The sequence below is a fragment of the Temnothorax longispinosus genome, chromosome 5 (genome assembly GCF_030848805.1).
Source record: "Temnothorax longispinosus isolate EJ_2023e chromosome 5, Tlon_JGU_v1, whole genome shotgun sequence".
NCBI lineage: Eukaryota > Metazoa > Arthropoda > Insecta > Hymenoptera > Formicidae > Temnothorax > Temnothorax longispinosus.
Window position 1 is genome coordinate 19,213,680 of NC_092362.1, and position 16,281 is coordinate 19,229,960.

Sequence of the window (16,281 nt, forward strand, 5' to 3'; positions counted from 1 at the left end):
AAATAAGTAATTTCGTAAGGATGACCAAAAAGGATGGATTATGGACAAAAATATTCAATTCTTGTTTTTTGATAAACGTATCATTTATTCAGAAAATACTTTGTGTGTGCTGCCTCAATGCAAATAATCTCCAAATTTTCTTAGATTACAGTTAATGTGAATTAATTCATCAATTTCAAGCATACATGCCCTATTCTTTCCCGCCCACAAATAAAACGTTGTAATTTTATGGACGTGATCCCGATTTTACGATAACAGTTTTTCCTTGTCAAACGATATGTCGAACTCCTCAAAGAGAGATTCTGGTTTCAATGTTTCAAATTCTCTTTTATCGTCGATCGTCTGAAGCGCGTTTAAATAGACTTCGCGGATAAACAATCGGCGCGAGCGTGCCAAGAATACGCGTTTGTATTTGCGGAATAAACGTTGACACGCGTGGAGCGGGCGACCAATGGAAGCGAGGCGATTTGACGTACGGCGACGCGCCTGTGTAATAACGCGGGGATGCAGTGCGGGATTTAAACCTGTCGCGGAGCCCCCAAGCTCGCATCGAACGATACAGCGATGTCCATTTCTACCAAGGTAGATTGACTTTAATCTCGGTTTAACTTACTTTTTACCTTTTCTTAGTTCTAAGAATTAGAAAAAGATAAAAGGTAAGTTAAATCTGGATTAAAGTTAAGCTGCACCGGTAGAAATGGACATAAGAGTAACTTCTACTCTGGATTAACTTAGCTTAGTCGATCAATTTATCTAGTAATACCTACAGTATTTTGTTATATTTAATTAATTTGTCATATGGAAAAAGAATAAGATGAATTTCAGTAATATCTGCCAGTATTTCGTTAATACGGACAGAAATATCAATTTTCTACTATTCGACACGTGAAAAGAGAAATTATAGAACCAATTAACGAATTAGCAGATTGACGATCAGCTGTCAACGCTTTAGCGGGGATCTTCCGTCTCTCCACTCTCTCTTCCCAGCCCTTTTCTCAGATTCTCCGGATTTTTGTCGCCGACACGCTCTCTCTCTCTCTCGCGAGTCTTGCCGCGAGCGGGAAAGATACCCGCGGGCCAATCGACGCGCGGATCCGGCCCTGCTACGATGTATATACATACATCATACATCCACGCGTGCGTTTAACGGGCAGACGCGAGTCGCGAGGACGGTGTGAGAGCTGCGACGCGACAGTTGGGGGACGAGCGAGGAGCGAGACGAGCGGGGGCGAGCGTGAAGCGGCAAGAGTGAGGAGCTCGGGGAAGTCGCGATCGCGAGTTCGGTGCGTGCACACATCGGCTCGCGTTTACATACATATATGTATATATATATGCCCGTCTCGGCTGTGAACGGCGCGCCCGTGGCCGCGCTCGGCGACAGCGACAGGTCGAACGGCGCGACGGATGGCTCGCGATATCGGCCGATCGGCTGGTTGGACATGATGCGCGCCTGCGACGACACGTCCGATGTACGATTGGAGACTTTGGAGAGGTTCAGAGCAGCGACGGCGACGGCGGCGAGCGGCGCCGTCGCGACCGCGTCGGGCAACGGGGACGCGGACACGACGGCGGAGGAGGCCACGTCGAGGAAGTGCGAGGGACAGCTGTCTATGCTGTGCGCGGCGAACAGCTGTTCGTCCTGCAAGCCTGCGTGCCGTACGTCAGAAATGGCGCAGGAGGATCACGGCTCGTCCTGGGCCAATCTGCCCACCGTTATCTTGCAGGAGATATTCACGTATTTGTCACACGACACCAGGATAAGAGCCTCCCAGGTATATACCGAGAGAATTCGAGAGTGTGTGCGTGTGTGTGAGAGAGAGAGAGGGAAAGAGACAGAGAAAGAGAGAGTGCGAGCCTTGCCTTGCCTTGCCTCTTGTTTTCCTTTTCCTCGCGCTGTAAACTGACCTGACATTGTGCGGCCGATAAAGCCGTCGCGTCAATCGCAGGAATACTTATTTCTTATGGAATGTATACTGATGAGACACTACCCGCTACTATCTCTCTCTTTCGCCTGACATACGTTTGCTCAACCGTTATTTGCGTGTGCAAAAGTTTGATTTACGAACGTTATCATGTGTATGTGTGTATGTGTATATATACATATATGTGTGCGAGGAGAGGGAAGGGGAGTCACCACTCCGTGTGTTTTCTTTTCTGCATTACGGAGCGAAATAATGTACTGAAATGCCAACAGTCATTTACGGTGATAAACCGAGTTATCAGGTCTACATGTGATAGAGAATAGAGATTAGATCTTCACTGATATGAAAAAAAAATTATGAAGTTGACGCACGTGATGTAGTTTTTATAAACAATATTTTGTACCACAGAGATAGTAGAAATGATTGTTGGACAGCACTTTATCCGTAGATGTTATTTATATCAATGTGCATGACTATCAATTTATTAAGATTTATACTTAATTAATACAAGATTGGTTCAGCGGACTTGTTATTTGATTCCCATAGGTGTGCAAAAATTGGAGATGTACCTTGTTCCACCCAAACTTCTGGAAAAAAATCACTTTTGTGTTCAGAGATCAGGACAGCGTTGTGTGGGCCCGGTTCGTAAAGCTAGACTTACCATCCGTTTGTCGACTAATTAAGCGTCATGCAATACACGTAGCACGTTTGTTATAGATTCTTGGCAAATCGTTTCGCTCTGAGTGTGCACGAAGCTACCATTCGTTGGGATATACCTAGATATGTCAATTGCATAGGTGAAACGTACAGGCTCTTGAAGAAACTAGGCCAAAATAGACAATTGAGAAAATTGTTCTTGGAATTCAATAGTAATACTTATGATCTTTCCTTTGACAACGAGGACGACAGGTATTGATAAATTGATCTTATCTGGAGTACAAATCAGCTTTCTCGTTGAATAAACTTGGATCGTTTGTCTTTCAGTAACTACAAAAGTTCCGCATCATTAGTAAAGTGTGTGGTAAATATTATTGAGACCTCTAATTGCCTGGAGACCCTGAGTCTGGGATGCAGGGAAGAGTTGATAATGAATTTGTCTACGATTTTGGAACCCCTCCGTCTTCATCACGCCAAACATTTGACACACCTCAGTCTGGCATCCATCAAGGACGATCCTGATTATTATGACTTCTTCGAGCTTGATAACTCTATTTTTAATTCATTTATCAGATTGTCTATCTTAACTCTGGATTATGAGTATGTCAGTGATACTTTGTTGGAAGCGTTAGATAATGGATGTATGCAGAGACTTGTGATCCATATACATGGCTGGAAAGAGGATTATCCAGGAACAACAAATATGGCCTGGCAAATGTTTGTTCAAAAAAAGTGAGTTACAGTAGTGCTATACTCATATTTGGAATTATTTATATTGTTGACAAGGGGTGCGTTCCGTTTCACGCATGATGTACATAATGCATCACTTATCCTTGTTTAACATTCGGTGAACAACAAGGGATAAGTGATGCATTATGCGTATCATGCGTGAAACGGAACGCACCCAAGAATAATATCTTGATGGAAAAAAAAACGTGCATAAATGTTTATTTATTTGCAGTCCACAGTGTGAATTAAGGCTCAATCTTATACATTCTTACGCCGGCGTTAAGGTTTTGGATACTGACATATTCTGTCCTGCTATGCCATTGACACACTTACAAGTTCTGTTCTGTGAAAACATTAATATCAGAGCGCTACATCGATTATCAATGTGGTATGCGCATACGCTGAAATCATTGACGTGGATAGACTCGATAGATCGCAAGCAGCATATGCCATCCACATTTGATTCAAACGATCCCAATGGGTAAGAAAATTCTCCACTTTGACTTATATTTTTCTGGTGATAGTATAATTTATACGTAGATATATATTTCGATTATAGTCCAGACTCTTTGGTGTTGGTGGCATGGAAGTGTACTAAACTTACGAAGATGGTGTTCCTCGGTCATAAATATTACCAAGAGAATCTGTTGGCCATCGCGCGTCTCAGAGGCAGCACCCTTAAATTATTGGTATTTGCAAAAAGTGATATTACCTCTGAATTTGAATTGTGGCTTCACAATCAAGCTGAAAGCATCAGACGTGTAAGTATACAAGCATTTTGGTAAATATCTTTAGACGTTTCACTTTATATGATTAAGGGACTAACAATTGCAAAACAATTTTAAAATATTAAATGTATCTTTTAGGAAATTCGAGATATAATGGGTCCACATTGGATGCCCTTGGATGACTCAGATCTACCAATGGTAATACTGAATCCTTTCAAAGGCGATAGTAGAGAAGTGATTATGCCATTGGTTCTTAGTGATCAAAAATAATTCGCGACAGAAGCCAAGGAAAATCTCTATTCAGTGTGATTATATCCAAAAACCATTTCTGAGCCACCGATATTCTGAGAAGTAATGTTATCAAATTACATCTTTTATTCTTCTACGAGATTTTTTTTTTAAACGAGGGTGAAACATCGAACAGCGAATACGCAGTATAAGTTCGAAATCTCATTGTCAACGGCGTTATCGTTTTCCGAGTTGGGAATTCTGGGCGCAGTGTGTGAGAGATACGGAGAGATAAGCGCACACATAATTTTCTCCTCGTTTACAATATTTCTATCGGTTATTATATGAATGTGATAAATTGTAGTCAAACTAGATCTACTTTTGACTTGTTGATGATATATCTGATGCAAATTACAACACATTTGCAAACAGTGAGACGATCTCTTCAACCAAGAGACGATATCTCCAGTGATTTATATGCACTATAGTTTTCTTCTTATGGAAAACCATGAGTCGCGCTTTGACGTTGACAAAGTGACGTTAGGAGTGTGATCACGAATGTACATTATCGCATTAAGAGCGATATATATATCGCCCCTCTCGCCTATTAAGTTGATATTGCCAGAAGAAGTCAGAGTACATTTTATATAACTACAATTATTATTCTGGTCAAAGAGTGCGGCACATGAAAACGACGTAATTGAGAACAAGATCGCAGATGTGTCGTGAATCTTGTAAGAGATGTATAATACAACAAGGCGCAGCGGAGCTGGAGCCAAGGATACGAACGATTTATCCAGCAGAAAAAGAGAAAGTGCGCCACACTTAGGAAAGAGAGAGGGAGGCTTGGATCTCGTGATCTTCCACTGGAAAGAATAACAAAATTCCAAACGTATGTAAGTAGAAATGCGTTTAACAACATATTTTTCCAATTCTCTGGGAAGTTAGGTGATAGCGAGCGCCAAGAGCATGACGTGCGAGAGTTAAAATATCTAGTAAGACTTCGCGAAGAGTTCGTCCGAATGAGCGGCGCGGGAGCATTAAAGAGTCTCGAAGACAAAGAAAAAAAAATAGAGAGCACGAAGTCAATACAGCGATCCGAGGTTATTTTTAATACCAAGACCAATCGGACGCTTCTGTACAAATGTTAACATAGCGCGCACCGGAAAGAGCGCGGTCCGCTCAACGAGAATACGTAAAACGCGGTTGCGAGCGAAAACCGAAACGAAATAAAAAAGAAATCGCTCGGTATATATATATCTACACCTGTCCACGTATAAACTTTCGACGGGTGATAAAATGAGTAGCGATCGAATGAATAATGCAAATATGTGTATAACCGTCTACACTCATCGTGCTCTTAGCGACCGCTGATGACGAACACACGAATATAGGTATATCTGTAAAATCGGAGTTATTATCCGCTAATCGTATATGTATGTATATGTATGTATAACTGTATTAAGTATCTGTCGAACTTTAAACACGTCAACACATTCGGACGCAGCGCGCATCTATTTCTGTCGTGCGATTAACAATGACGATTTTGAGAGCGTGTTTAAAAGAGAGAAAGGAAGCGAGAGAGAAAGAGAGTGAAAGAGATAAAGAGCTATTCGTAACAAAGATAAAATACCAAAATGCAACCGTATATGCCGTATATACACAGTTTACTATTCCGAGAGGTTATTTACTTTTTTTCGAGCCCTTGTATAATTATATTACATTATCGTGTATCGTAACTCGTAGTCACACATGTATTAATATTGGTTTTTATATGTGGTTTCTGTACATACATCTCTCCATGCGTTCGAGACACTGGATACACGCGCGAACAACACGGAGTTGCGTGCGGAAAAATACACGAGGAAGAGGGGGGGAAAAAGTAGGAAGAAAGGAGAAATAAGGGAAGCACAAAAGAAGGGAAGATGGAGATGAAAATGTGAGAAATGCGAGGGAAATAAAAAAGGAGTTTCTTTTCGACGTACGATCAGCTGTTATACAAGATGAACGGGCCTTAATATGTACCTGAGTCGCGGGTAAGGGTAAATTCACTGAGAAATCTGTCACGCGACATCCACCATAGAGAGATAAACCAGATTAAACACCTTATAACGGTCGTCGTTCTCGCGAACGTGCGGGTCGTATGTGCACACGCGTCCACGTTCGCCAGAACCACGGCCAGGAACTTTAAGGTATATCACGCTCGTGCCCTTTCATTTCGTATTCCGCGCGTGTATATTTTTACATCAGATGAGAGAAAGGGGAGAAGTCTAACGCGAAACGAGAGGAGCCGACTAAAGGTTTCCAAGAGTCGTAATAATTAATTACCGTACGAACGCGGACATGATCGACTAACGCTCGTCCGTTGACCGCCGATACCACGCGGACGGGACAAAAACTTTAACGAAATAATTTTATGTTTCTTCTCGTTTTTCTTTCGAAACGAACGGAAATTCCGCGTGAAGAAGAAAAGAAAGAAAAACTATATTCGGGGACGCGGTGCCCAGCGTGTGAGTGTGATAAATGAGCGAAAGAGAGAGAGAGAGAGTAAAGTGTGAGAGCAAAAAAACCATGCGACAATTACGCGAGAGCAAGTTCAATAGCGTGCGAATAGAGAAAGAACGAAGAGAAATTATTCGAGAGCGCGGAGCGAAATGATTACGCGTTTGAATGTACTAACGGATATCCGCGAAACGTAGAAACAAATCAAGTGATATGATAGTACCATCTCTGCGAGTCCTCTGTAATAAAGTAAATATCGTGCGTAGAAAGGCGGTCGTGCGGTCGCTCGACGCGGGCACAACGCAACTATGTAACCACGTGTCGCTAGCGTGACAATGACAAAAAAACCACAAGCATAAGACTGAACCTGCCGAAAGAGGTGTATACAACAAGTCGAGCGGGCTGCACGCTGCCACCGCGCGTTGCCATATTCATAAGGAGAGGCAGGATGGAAAGCACGATCCGGTCGAAAAAATATTGTCTCGCTGTTCCGAATTGAACACGGTAGCCGATCTTTCTTCACGGTTGTTCTCCGCCGCGCCTTAGACGCGGCTTTCCTTCCACGTTGCTTTCCATCTCGGGCCTGGTCTAAATCGCTTCGCCGTTGCGATCGAGCGAATTTGAAAATATTTATGAATATGCGCGTCGCGAAAGCGAAATAAAACAAAAAAGGGATGGTGCACAAGCTAGCGTTTAGATCGGAATAAAGCCCTGAGAGAGCTCACTCGACGGCGGTTCTCGTATAGAAGCCGATAATATAAACTAAACCCTTGAAGCAGCCTGCCAAGAATCAAAATACTGTAAAATATCAAACGAACGCTAGCCAGTACAGAATGCTAAGATCTATTTTTTAAGAAGCGAATATATATTTTTGTACTAAGGCAGGCCTTAGCGTGTGATCGTGTCTTCTTGCGCGTAAATGGCGAGACCGAGAGCTGTGATTGTAACGCGTGTTGGCTATACGAGACACGGAGAGAAAGGGGGAAATCAACACGGGAAAATGTAAACGTCGAAAGCATAATCGTGCATAGTATGCGAACAACACAGGGAACACGACACAAAAGATCCCTGATCGATTGTTACCGAGTGAGCTATAGGTATAGGCACAGGGCGATTATAAAATCGAGAATAAAACATCTGTGATAAAGTAGAAAATCTTACAAGCGTGTTCGAGGGTGGACGAAGATCGGCGAGTGTCGGTAGAAAGTAGGGGGAAAAAATCAAGAAAAATAGAAAGAAAGAGGGCCGTGGAGGACCGGAAATCCATGCGCGGGCGTTGATAAAGCTTGAACGCGCGAGATCAGCTATTTCTTAAAGGGGGGCCAGGGACTCCGACGCTCCGAGGAAGAGTTCGTCGTGCGTATGATCGATTATTAGCAGCGGATCGATAGAGAGCGCGAGAAAGAGAAGCGAGAGAATGAGAGTAAGAGATTGTCTTTCGACAAGATAGCCCGGTCTAACTAGCAGACGACGACGACAACGACCCGACCAGCTCGATCGCGCGCTTTACGATGGGTTTGCGACGCACGTTTATTTTTCTTTTTTTTTTCTTCTCGGCCAGAGCTGGAGCGATCAGGCGTGTGCGTCTCGCGGAGGAGCCGTGGTATATAAACTTATACCGGAAGTCTGATATACAGCGTAGTATATTTCCGCATGATCCTCGTCATTTAACGGCGCGCGTATACGTACCATAGCTCTAAAGCGGAACCAACGGCCGGCGCGAAGAGTTTTCTTGTTGCTCCGTCTACGACATTCCACGGTGAGAGGCGAGGATCGGTGACACGCGCGACCGCTCCGTCGACTTTTTAACGAACAAACGTTGGTCCTCTCTCGACTCACCCCGGGTAGAGAATCTTTACGCTACAGCGGGGGGCTAGCGTTCCTCCTCCGATTAAAATCCCGCCGCTAGCGACGAAGCGCGCGCATTTAGGTAAATTATAGAGAAAGAGAAGGGAAAAAAGCGTTAAGTTATCGTCGACTGAAAGCAAGATCGCACAAGATTTATCGGGGTACAGCCGGAGTATGTATAATGTATGTATATAGTTTGATTTTGACACGGACACGCGACACGTAGACGCATTTTGTTGAAACCCGCGCGAACGAAACGTTGTCGTCGGGTCAGTCGGCGGCTACGAGTAGTATTATAAGTTCCTAAAAAAAAGTAAAAAGAAATATCTTTACACGGTTTAAGCGATAGAACGAAGAGAGGGCCGGCATACGAATACACACGCCCGTGCACGAACAAGAAAGGGAGCATTCAGTTCGATCGATTATAGATTTGTTCGTTCACTCGCTCGTTCGTTCATCCGTTGATTCGTTTGTTTTCGGCGCTTTCCAATATACTTTCGGACACGGCACGGAGTAACGTCGTCATAATTTAACGAAGTACGAGTATAATGTAATCCATTCCAGTCGAATGGGAATGAGCGTGATGTAGCGTCGCGAGGAAGATCGAAGGCAGGTGCGAATCGGATTTGGGGAAAAGCCGAAAAGTATTGCGTAGCATCGATCGGAGGCAGATGATTTTTTGCGATCTTATGCGAAGTTGTGCGTGTGTCTCGTTTTGACGATCGCGAGGATCGCGTATTCGTTAAAACTATATTAACTTAAGTCTGTCAAACGACGATCTTGTTATAATTCTAAGAAGGCAAACGAACTTGTAGTGTAACTATTGCCTATCAGTTTCCGTAGATCGTCCTCGGTGTCGAACACAATTCTAAAATTCGACTTGCGTTAATTTTTCGAAACGCACGGCTCGTACGTTTCCGATTGATTTGTACCTGTCGAGCCACGTCGGCGACCATCGCGTTCCGTTCGTAACGAATGATCTTCGTCCCATCGGGACGAGAACGGTAATCGCCAGACACGCGCATTCCTCTATCGATATCACTCTCTTACGTGTGATATCGCACAAACAGCGTTAGATGTAAGCAACGAGCTGCGTAAGCGAGAACAGACAAGTTCGTACCGTCGCGCAATCAAGCCTGAAGGTTTCCGGAATCTTTCACGAAAGGGCTTTTACGGGGGCCCACGTATGTATATTTTGTCGCTATAATATTCGTTCATAGTGTTACGAACGGATCTTACAACGTCTTTAGTTCTAGCGTGCGCGAGTAATGCCATCGAGCATGGGGTGGTCATTCGAATGCACATCCCGTCCCGAATGTAAGGGGACTTTTAACTCTCTATTGCCAGAGTTATCTCTCTGGGGATTCAGAGGAAAGCGAAGCACAATAAGTTAGAGTAAATCTAATCTGTACTTTTGAAAACATGGAAATGGGTTTATGTTGTAACTTGAAGTTAAAATTGTTGACAAGAAAGAGGGAAGACAATGAAACTAGTACGTGACGTCGCGCAAGGCAATAGAGAGTTAAATCGAAAAGAAAGCGTAGCGTGTAATGGTGATGATGATCCAGAGCATCGAATTGTACCACTCTTCACTGCGATCTGTATTGCGTGATGTATGATTCGCGAGAGATCGAAGAACGCGCGCGCGGCGAAAGAAGATGATCTCTCGCGTATTATTTGTTCTGAAAAGGTATTAAATCAGCAAGAGCGATGTGAAGGAATTTATACGACGACAATCTTCGTCAGATTTTATATCGCGCCGTCATCGAAATGGATTCTTGAATACTCGCCTGCAAACTGACTAAAGAAACGTGCTAAATCGATTCTTGACATTAGTGTAATTTCTAAGCGTATATTCCAGATTCGAAGCGTTTTAAAATAAAAGAAGCATTCGGGCGGTGTGCAGTATATATATATTGGCGTTACTATAATACTGTCGGTATAAAATTTAGTTTATCGCTGTAAGAATTTTTCAGTGAGAATTTCATCTCAGCACGGGAATGTCAGTTTTAACTTTTCAGCGCGGTGAACGCACTATCTATCCAAGGGATAGAAACCCTTTATAGTACCCAGGTGATGCTACCGCAAAATCTCGCCGAATTCAACCGATAATTACAGTCGTGTGTATATAAAAGCTACTCGTCACTTTTAAAATCCGTCGATTGAATTGTTTCAAACGGGTCCATCCTGGACTCGGCATTCAAAAGTGGCACCGCGGTTATTAAACGGTTGAATAAGAACGGGACTTTGTTAAGTGTAACAAGAGCAATCGAGGAAGAGCGATCGTTGCGCTTTGCGAATGCCGTTCCCCCATCGGCGGAACGGAGTTGAAACGACGCGAAATCGTGACGGCGCGGCCAAGCGGACCAAGATATATACCTGTAATTACTTCTCGTCGACTCCGTAGCATTTAGTTTCGTTAAGTATTAGCATTGTCGGCAGCTGATGCCGATTGTACAACATTGTGATGAGGAATTGCGCGAAAGTCACGCGCTCGCTCTCCGTGACGGTGACGGCGTGCTCGCCGCGATTTTAGCGTCGCTTTCACATTTTCCTGTCTGCAAAAGCGGCGCTCCGTCGATGCGTCTCGACATGTTACTCGTTACACACGTTGATCAACAATGCCGGAAAAGAAAAAAAATCCGCGATCGGTGCTAATTAATCGACGTGCTACCGAAACGTAAACGTGTTGCGTCACACGTTTCCGTGACGCGCGTTGCATGTGCAGATGTAATACGGGATGTCGAGGAAAGAAGATATACGAGCGAAGGGGTCTTTTGAATCTTGGAGCGTTCTGGCATTCGGCTTTTCCCCGGCGACGTAACGAGATATTATGTCCAATATGATCGATTCCTCGATCACATTAGATTTTGTCGCGAAATAGATTTTCCGCGCGTCTGAAAACCCCGCGGAACTGCCGCGGATGAAGTTCTCAATATCGAGTCGTCGCTGAAGGAAAAGTCGCTTCCAAGTTCCTTCGTGGACGGAATAATCGTCTCACTATCTATCTTATATACTTTCCTTTGGACAGCCCGCGTAAGCGAATCTGAAGACGGTTGTCCTTACTACTTCGAGGACAGATCTTGTTCGGACATAGTTTCGCTGTATAATTTAAGGAAACGGGTTTATATAGGGCGCGCGAACACGCGCATACGAACGCCGGGGAACCCGCTTCCTTCTCACATGCTCTCGATGCGAGATCGAATGAAAGAATCAGCATCGAATCAGCATTGAAGTCTCACTCGTTGTTGCTTGTGATGTCGGACCATCATCCGAATGAACCAACCGCGCTATATATTTTTCTCTGCCAATGTAATCGCGTCATACACTACCGAATAATTGTCTCACTTAGCGAGATTAACGAATTGTAAGATGTATATGTATGTACGTTGCGTGTTCGTCTATTCTATGCGTATTATATTGTGTGTATGAGCGCGCCGACGAGAGAGGCTTCGCGATCGTAGATTAATTTATCGCGCGGCTTAATTCGACGATGAGGAATCGCGGGAGGTCGGTTTGATTGTTTTTTTTTTCGTTGTCCTTTTCGCGCTCGTTGTTGTATCTATTTTGAGACTTACCGCGAACAACAGCGGTATTGAACACGAAGCTCGTTGTAATCGTGCATTATTTTCTAAGCACACTACTATCGATGTTATAGTTAAAGCCGCTTCCCGATGCCCTCGACGCGCGTTGAATCAACATCTAATTGCGAAGCAATGAATAATACGCTGCAAAAATAATAAAGAGGATCACACTTTCTCAAAAAGTGATAATACGTTTAAAGATTATTAATATATATGTTTAAGAACAAAGGTTAATTTTTTGAGGGATTGGAACCTCGGAGGTAATCTTCGATATATATTAAGACATATCACTTCTTGCACTGTGTGAGTCTTTTTCCTTAAAGTCTAATCTAGTTAATTATTTTGTTGAACTATACGAATTGGAAAATAAAATTTATGCTTTTATTCATATTTTTTCATGAATATATTTATTTTTTGAAGCATGACTTTTGGCACAGATGCCTTTATGTTGATTTTGTTAATAAAAAGATATATAAATTTGTTATAAATGTAAAATAGAAAATAAGTATTTTTATAAGTCTCACAAGAATGTTACAGGCCTCCGAAAATAGAGCCACCAGTGATTGAAAAAAAAAATGCAATGGTTCCCCCCCCCCCACAGTACTTTTCATATATTTAACATAATGCTATTACACTTTTTGATTAGTTTGCTCTATGAAGGATTATCTTGTTCTCCTTTGATTTTTAATAAATATATTTATGTAAACACGATATTTTTTAGCTCTTTTAATAAACTGGTATTTGAGTTGTTCATTCAAAGCAGTGGTGCCTCAATTATTTTTGAGCAGCGTATAATATCCTATCAGTCAGTCGATTTAACGATCGTCGAGAGACGCTCGTTGTTGCGTTTTAATTTTTTATGTGCCGTTATGCATTATTAAATTAACAATAGGAAACGTACTCCGTTTATTCCCTCGAACAGAATTCGTCTTAACGCTTTGACAACAGATACCAAATTCACGCAAATCTTTGCTTATTGTTGAATATATAAGATTTAACCCGATTTAATTTAAACGCAATCATACGCTTCCGTTCTTGTAAGCGAGATCTGATTATCTTATATATCAGTTGTTTCTCACAATTCATTTGACAGAGATTTGTTTTTGCAAGTTGGATTTGGAATGTCACAAATAAACAGATATTTGAGTGATAAAAAAATTCGCTCGCTTCACATGTAGCTTTTAACGCCAATAGAATAAAAGAAAACATGGAGGATTTTTTTATCGAGCTAATAGTTATGAAACAGTTTGTGATTGTCGTATCGTTGTCACTGCGTTAGGTCGCCGTTAGCGCATCGAATGCAGGAGTACGTAGTCGTAGGAAGGGAAAAAGGAGTGAGTTTTGAGAGATTCTTTACTCGATTCTGTAACATTCTTACGTTTTTCTTGTTCCTAGACCATACGGAACTGCAGCCGAGCTATTTGCGCGGCGCGATGTGATACATTCTACTTTTTGGTTTCTTTTTTTTTCTTCTTTTTCAATCGCATAATTAAAAATGCATCTTTCTCCGAACTGCTTGCGAACGTGTCTCTCTTGCAGCTTCGTATGTCTATAAATTTCTCCGTATTCTACTAGTGCATATTTCGGTACACACTCTTCTTGACCCGTAACACGAGTTTTACGCCGCTAGTTCTAGTGCGAGTTTCGTCCTACGGCCGAAAATGCGGTGTGGGTGCGAGACCCTTCCCACTCGAATTAATTTCGAAGCGAACACCGTCGCGACAACGTTTTCCTGCGTGCCCCCGGCGTTTCTTTCCTCCTTCCCCTCCTTTCCCAGTCCTCTTCCGGAATATACGATCCCGAAATATAATCCCGGAAATGCAGTCTTAAGGATATCTGGCGGAAGGGCCGAGGCTCGTCATTACAACTCGCGGAACCTGTGTTACGCATCGTAGAAGTCCTGTTATTGTCTACACCACTTTAATGCTACAAATTACCTCCACCGTTTCCCGCCGGACGCGTAGTCGGACGAGAATTTTTACATTATATATGTATGCCGGAACCGTTCTACGAAATCAGTATTCATTCCTTCGACTTTGAAGCCCCCCCCCCCCCCCGTAGGATTGTGTACCGATCTATCGTTTTTACGTCACTCCTGTAATTAATAAAAATGTCTTTTGGAAATGTGAATCAATTTTTAAAAATGTATGAATCGATAAATAAATAATGCATGGCATAAGGAGTAACTCGATCGCCCCTTCAACATCCTTTCCGTATAATTTTATCTTATAAAAAATATATCTTGAATAATGCAGTTAAAATCATCGCTCTTTACTATGTTGCGAGAAAAATGAAATGCAACTTTTCTATTATACTTTGTTTATTTTTGGCCATTTTTGCCACTTAATAGGTGACGTTGGAACATTCAAGCTAATTGTAATAACCAATCTTCCTGAAGAAAATGCTTTGAACTTTTCACAGAGATGTTTAATTCAGATCAGAAACGAATCGCCGCATGTCATAAGATAATCTCCGTCGTTGAGGAAAATAGATAAAAAAATATATAAACATTAACTTCAATCGTCCTGAGCGTTGCGCGGAATGCGCGGTCGAAGCGCGGTCCGATTTGAAGTGAGTCGCGAACGCGCGGCTTGTTTCCGATTGGCCGTGACGAGACGCGGCAGACAGGAGGAACGGAATTCACGGAGGTAGGGGGATTTATTTAGACGACTGTCAACGACAACGACTGCCAAAGCGTCTAGATGCCGCATCCGGTAAGGTCCGGCATTGGGGGTGTTTCCGGTGAGCCCCATAGCTGGCGACACCCGACTTGCGCCAGCAGGGGTTGCCGGGATCTCGAAGGATGACCTATTGTCCATTTCTCTCTCTCTGTCTCTGTCTCTTTCTCTCCCTTCGTCCTTCCGCCCTCCGCAGTCACTCATCCGGATGGCGTGACACCGCGCCCGAAACGATACCTGGCGAAATCGAGCCCGCGCATAAGGCGGGGGGAGGGGAGGAGGGGGGCAAGGCCGCCATGTTGTATCGCTCTCGTTAATTTTTGCGCAGAGGCGTCGCAATTTTTTCCCCGTCCACGCGCTCAAGGTTGAGCCGTTGAGGTGCCCGGGCAGGCCCCCATCCCTTCTTCCTTTTCTCCCCGTCAACCTCCCCCTCCGTCACCCGTCGATCGCATCACCGTCGTGGCTCTCTCCTCTCTTCCGTCTCCACCGCGCCTATCTTCACACAGCCGCGCTCTGGGACGATAGGATCAATTTCGAACATGCACACTCGCGAATGCGAGTTGTCTTCGACATTCAGACTTCACCCCGCGGGTTTCGGGCGCTTACTCATAGAACGCGTTTATCTACCCCGCTTTTGCATCGATGATCAGAATTGGAGCGCTTTCAGCCCGATTAGGATGTAGGTACCGATTGAAGTTAGCCGCAAGCCGAATAATTAACGCGTAATTATTAGAGCGACGGAAGCTTTCTAAAAGTACGTTGCGTAATAACGAACCATTTATTCTTCACTATAGTAATAAATAAATTTCATATTATTACTGTTTTTAATGAGGAGAAAAAACAAGGATAATCTTCCGAAGTCGAGATGCGATCGACTCGCAAAAAACGTGAGATCGTCCTCACGGGTTTTTCCGCGTTCCGAAACTCGACGGAGACAAAGAGATCGCGATCTTTTTATCCACAATGGAAATTCGTGAGAAATTCGGTCGTGACTCCGTCCGGAAATGGAATTTTCGTTTCTACAAGTCGCAATAACGAGCCTCTGCCTCGTTCGGGTGTGATTCCGCTCGGTTGTATCGCTTCGTCGTTTTTCGAGGCGTCGTAAAAACCCGATCAGGTTCAAACCTGCTCGCAATGTACTCTCGATCCCAACACGTTCCCGCATATTCGAGAACATTTTTATACCATTGACCAGCTCTGGCAGATCAAGGAACGACAAAGTGCGTTCGTTGAGACGCGTAGAAATTTTCTTTCGATGATATTCGGTAGATATCAAAGAGGCTAGGAGTAAGGAAGATAAGATTAAGTATGGTTGCATGGTATGAAACGGTATGAGTGAGTTAAGTTATTTTTTGTAAACCAAGAAGTCCACTTCTTGACATAAGCTGAAGTTAATAAAGATATT

General features: G+C 43.3%; 1 protein-coding gene across 1 annotated transcript; it reads left to right on the forward strand.

The window, feature by feature from the left end:
* The first annotated feature begins 1,156 nt into the window (after positions 1 to 1,156).
* On the forward strand, positions 1,157 to 12,588 carry LOC139812542 (F-box only protein 33). The gene is made up of 7 exons (XM_071777418.1): positions 1,157 to 1,772; positions 2,469 to 2,563; positions 2,640 to 2,831; positions 2,907 to 3,311; positions 3,541 to 3,789; positions 3,868 to 4,069; positions 4,175 to 12,588. The coding sequence occupies exons 1-7, from the start codon at positions 1,320 to 1,322 to the stop codon at positions 4,304 to 4,306; spliced, it is 1,728 nt and encodes a 575-aa protein (XP_071633519.1). The 5' UTR covers positions 1,157 to 1,319; the 3' UTR covers positions 4,307 to 12,588.
* Positions 12,589 to 16,281: the final 3,693 nt, after the last annotated feature.

Excerpts from the sequence above, each read along its gene's own strand:
- LOC139812542 (XM_071777418.1), top strand. The coding sequence starts at position 1,320 with ATGTATATATATATGCCCGTCTCGGCTGTGAACGGCGCGCCCGTGGCC. Across the intron at positions 1,773-2,468 it reads CCAGGATAAGAGCCTCCCAG|GTGTGCAAAAATTGGAGATG; the intron begins GTATATACCGAG and ends TGATTCCCATAG. Across the intron at positions 3,312-3,540 it reads CAAATGTTTGTTCAAAAAAA|TCCACAGTGTGAATTAAGGC; the intron begins GTGAGTTACAGT and ends ATTTATTTGCAG.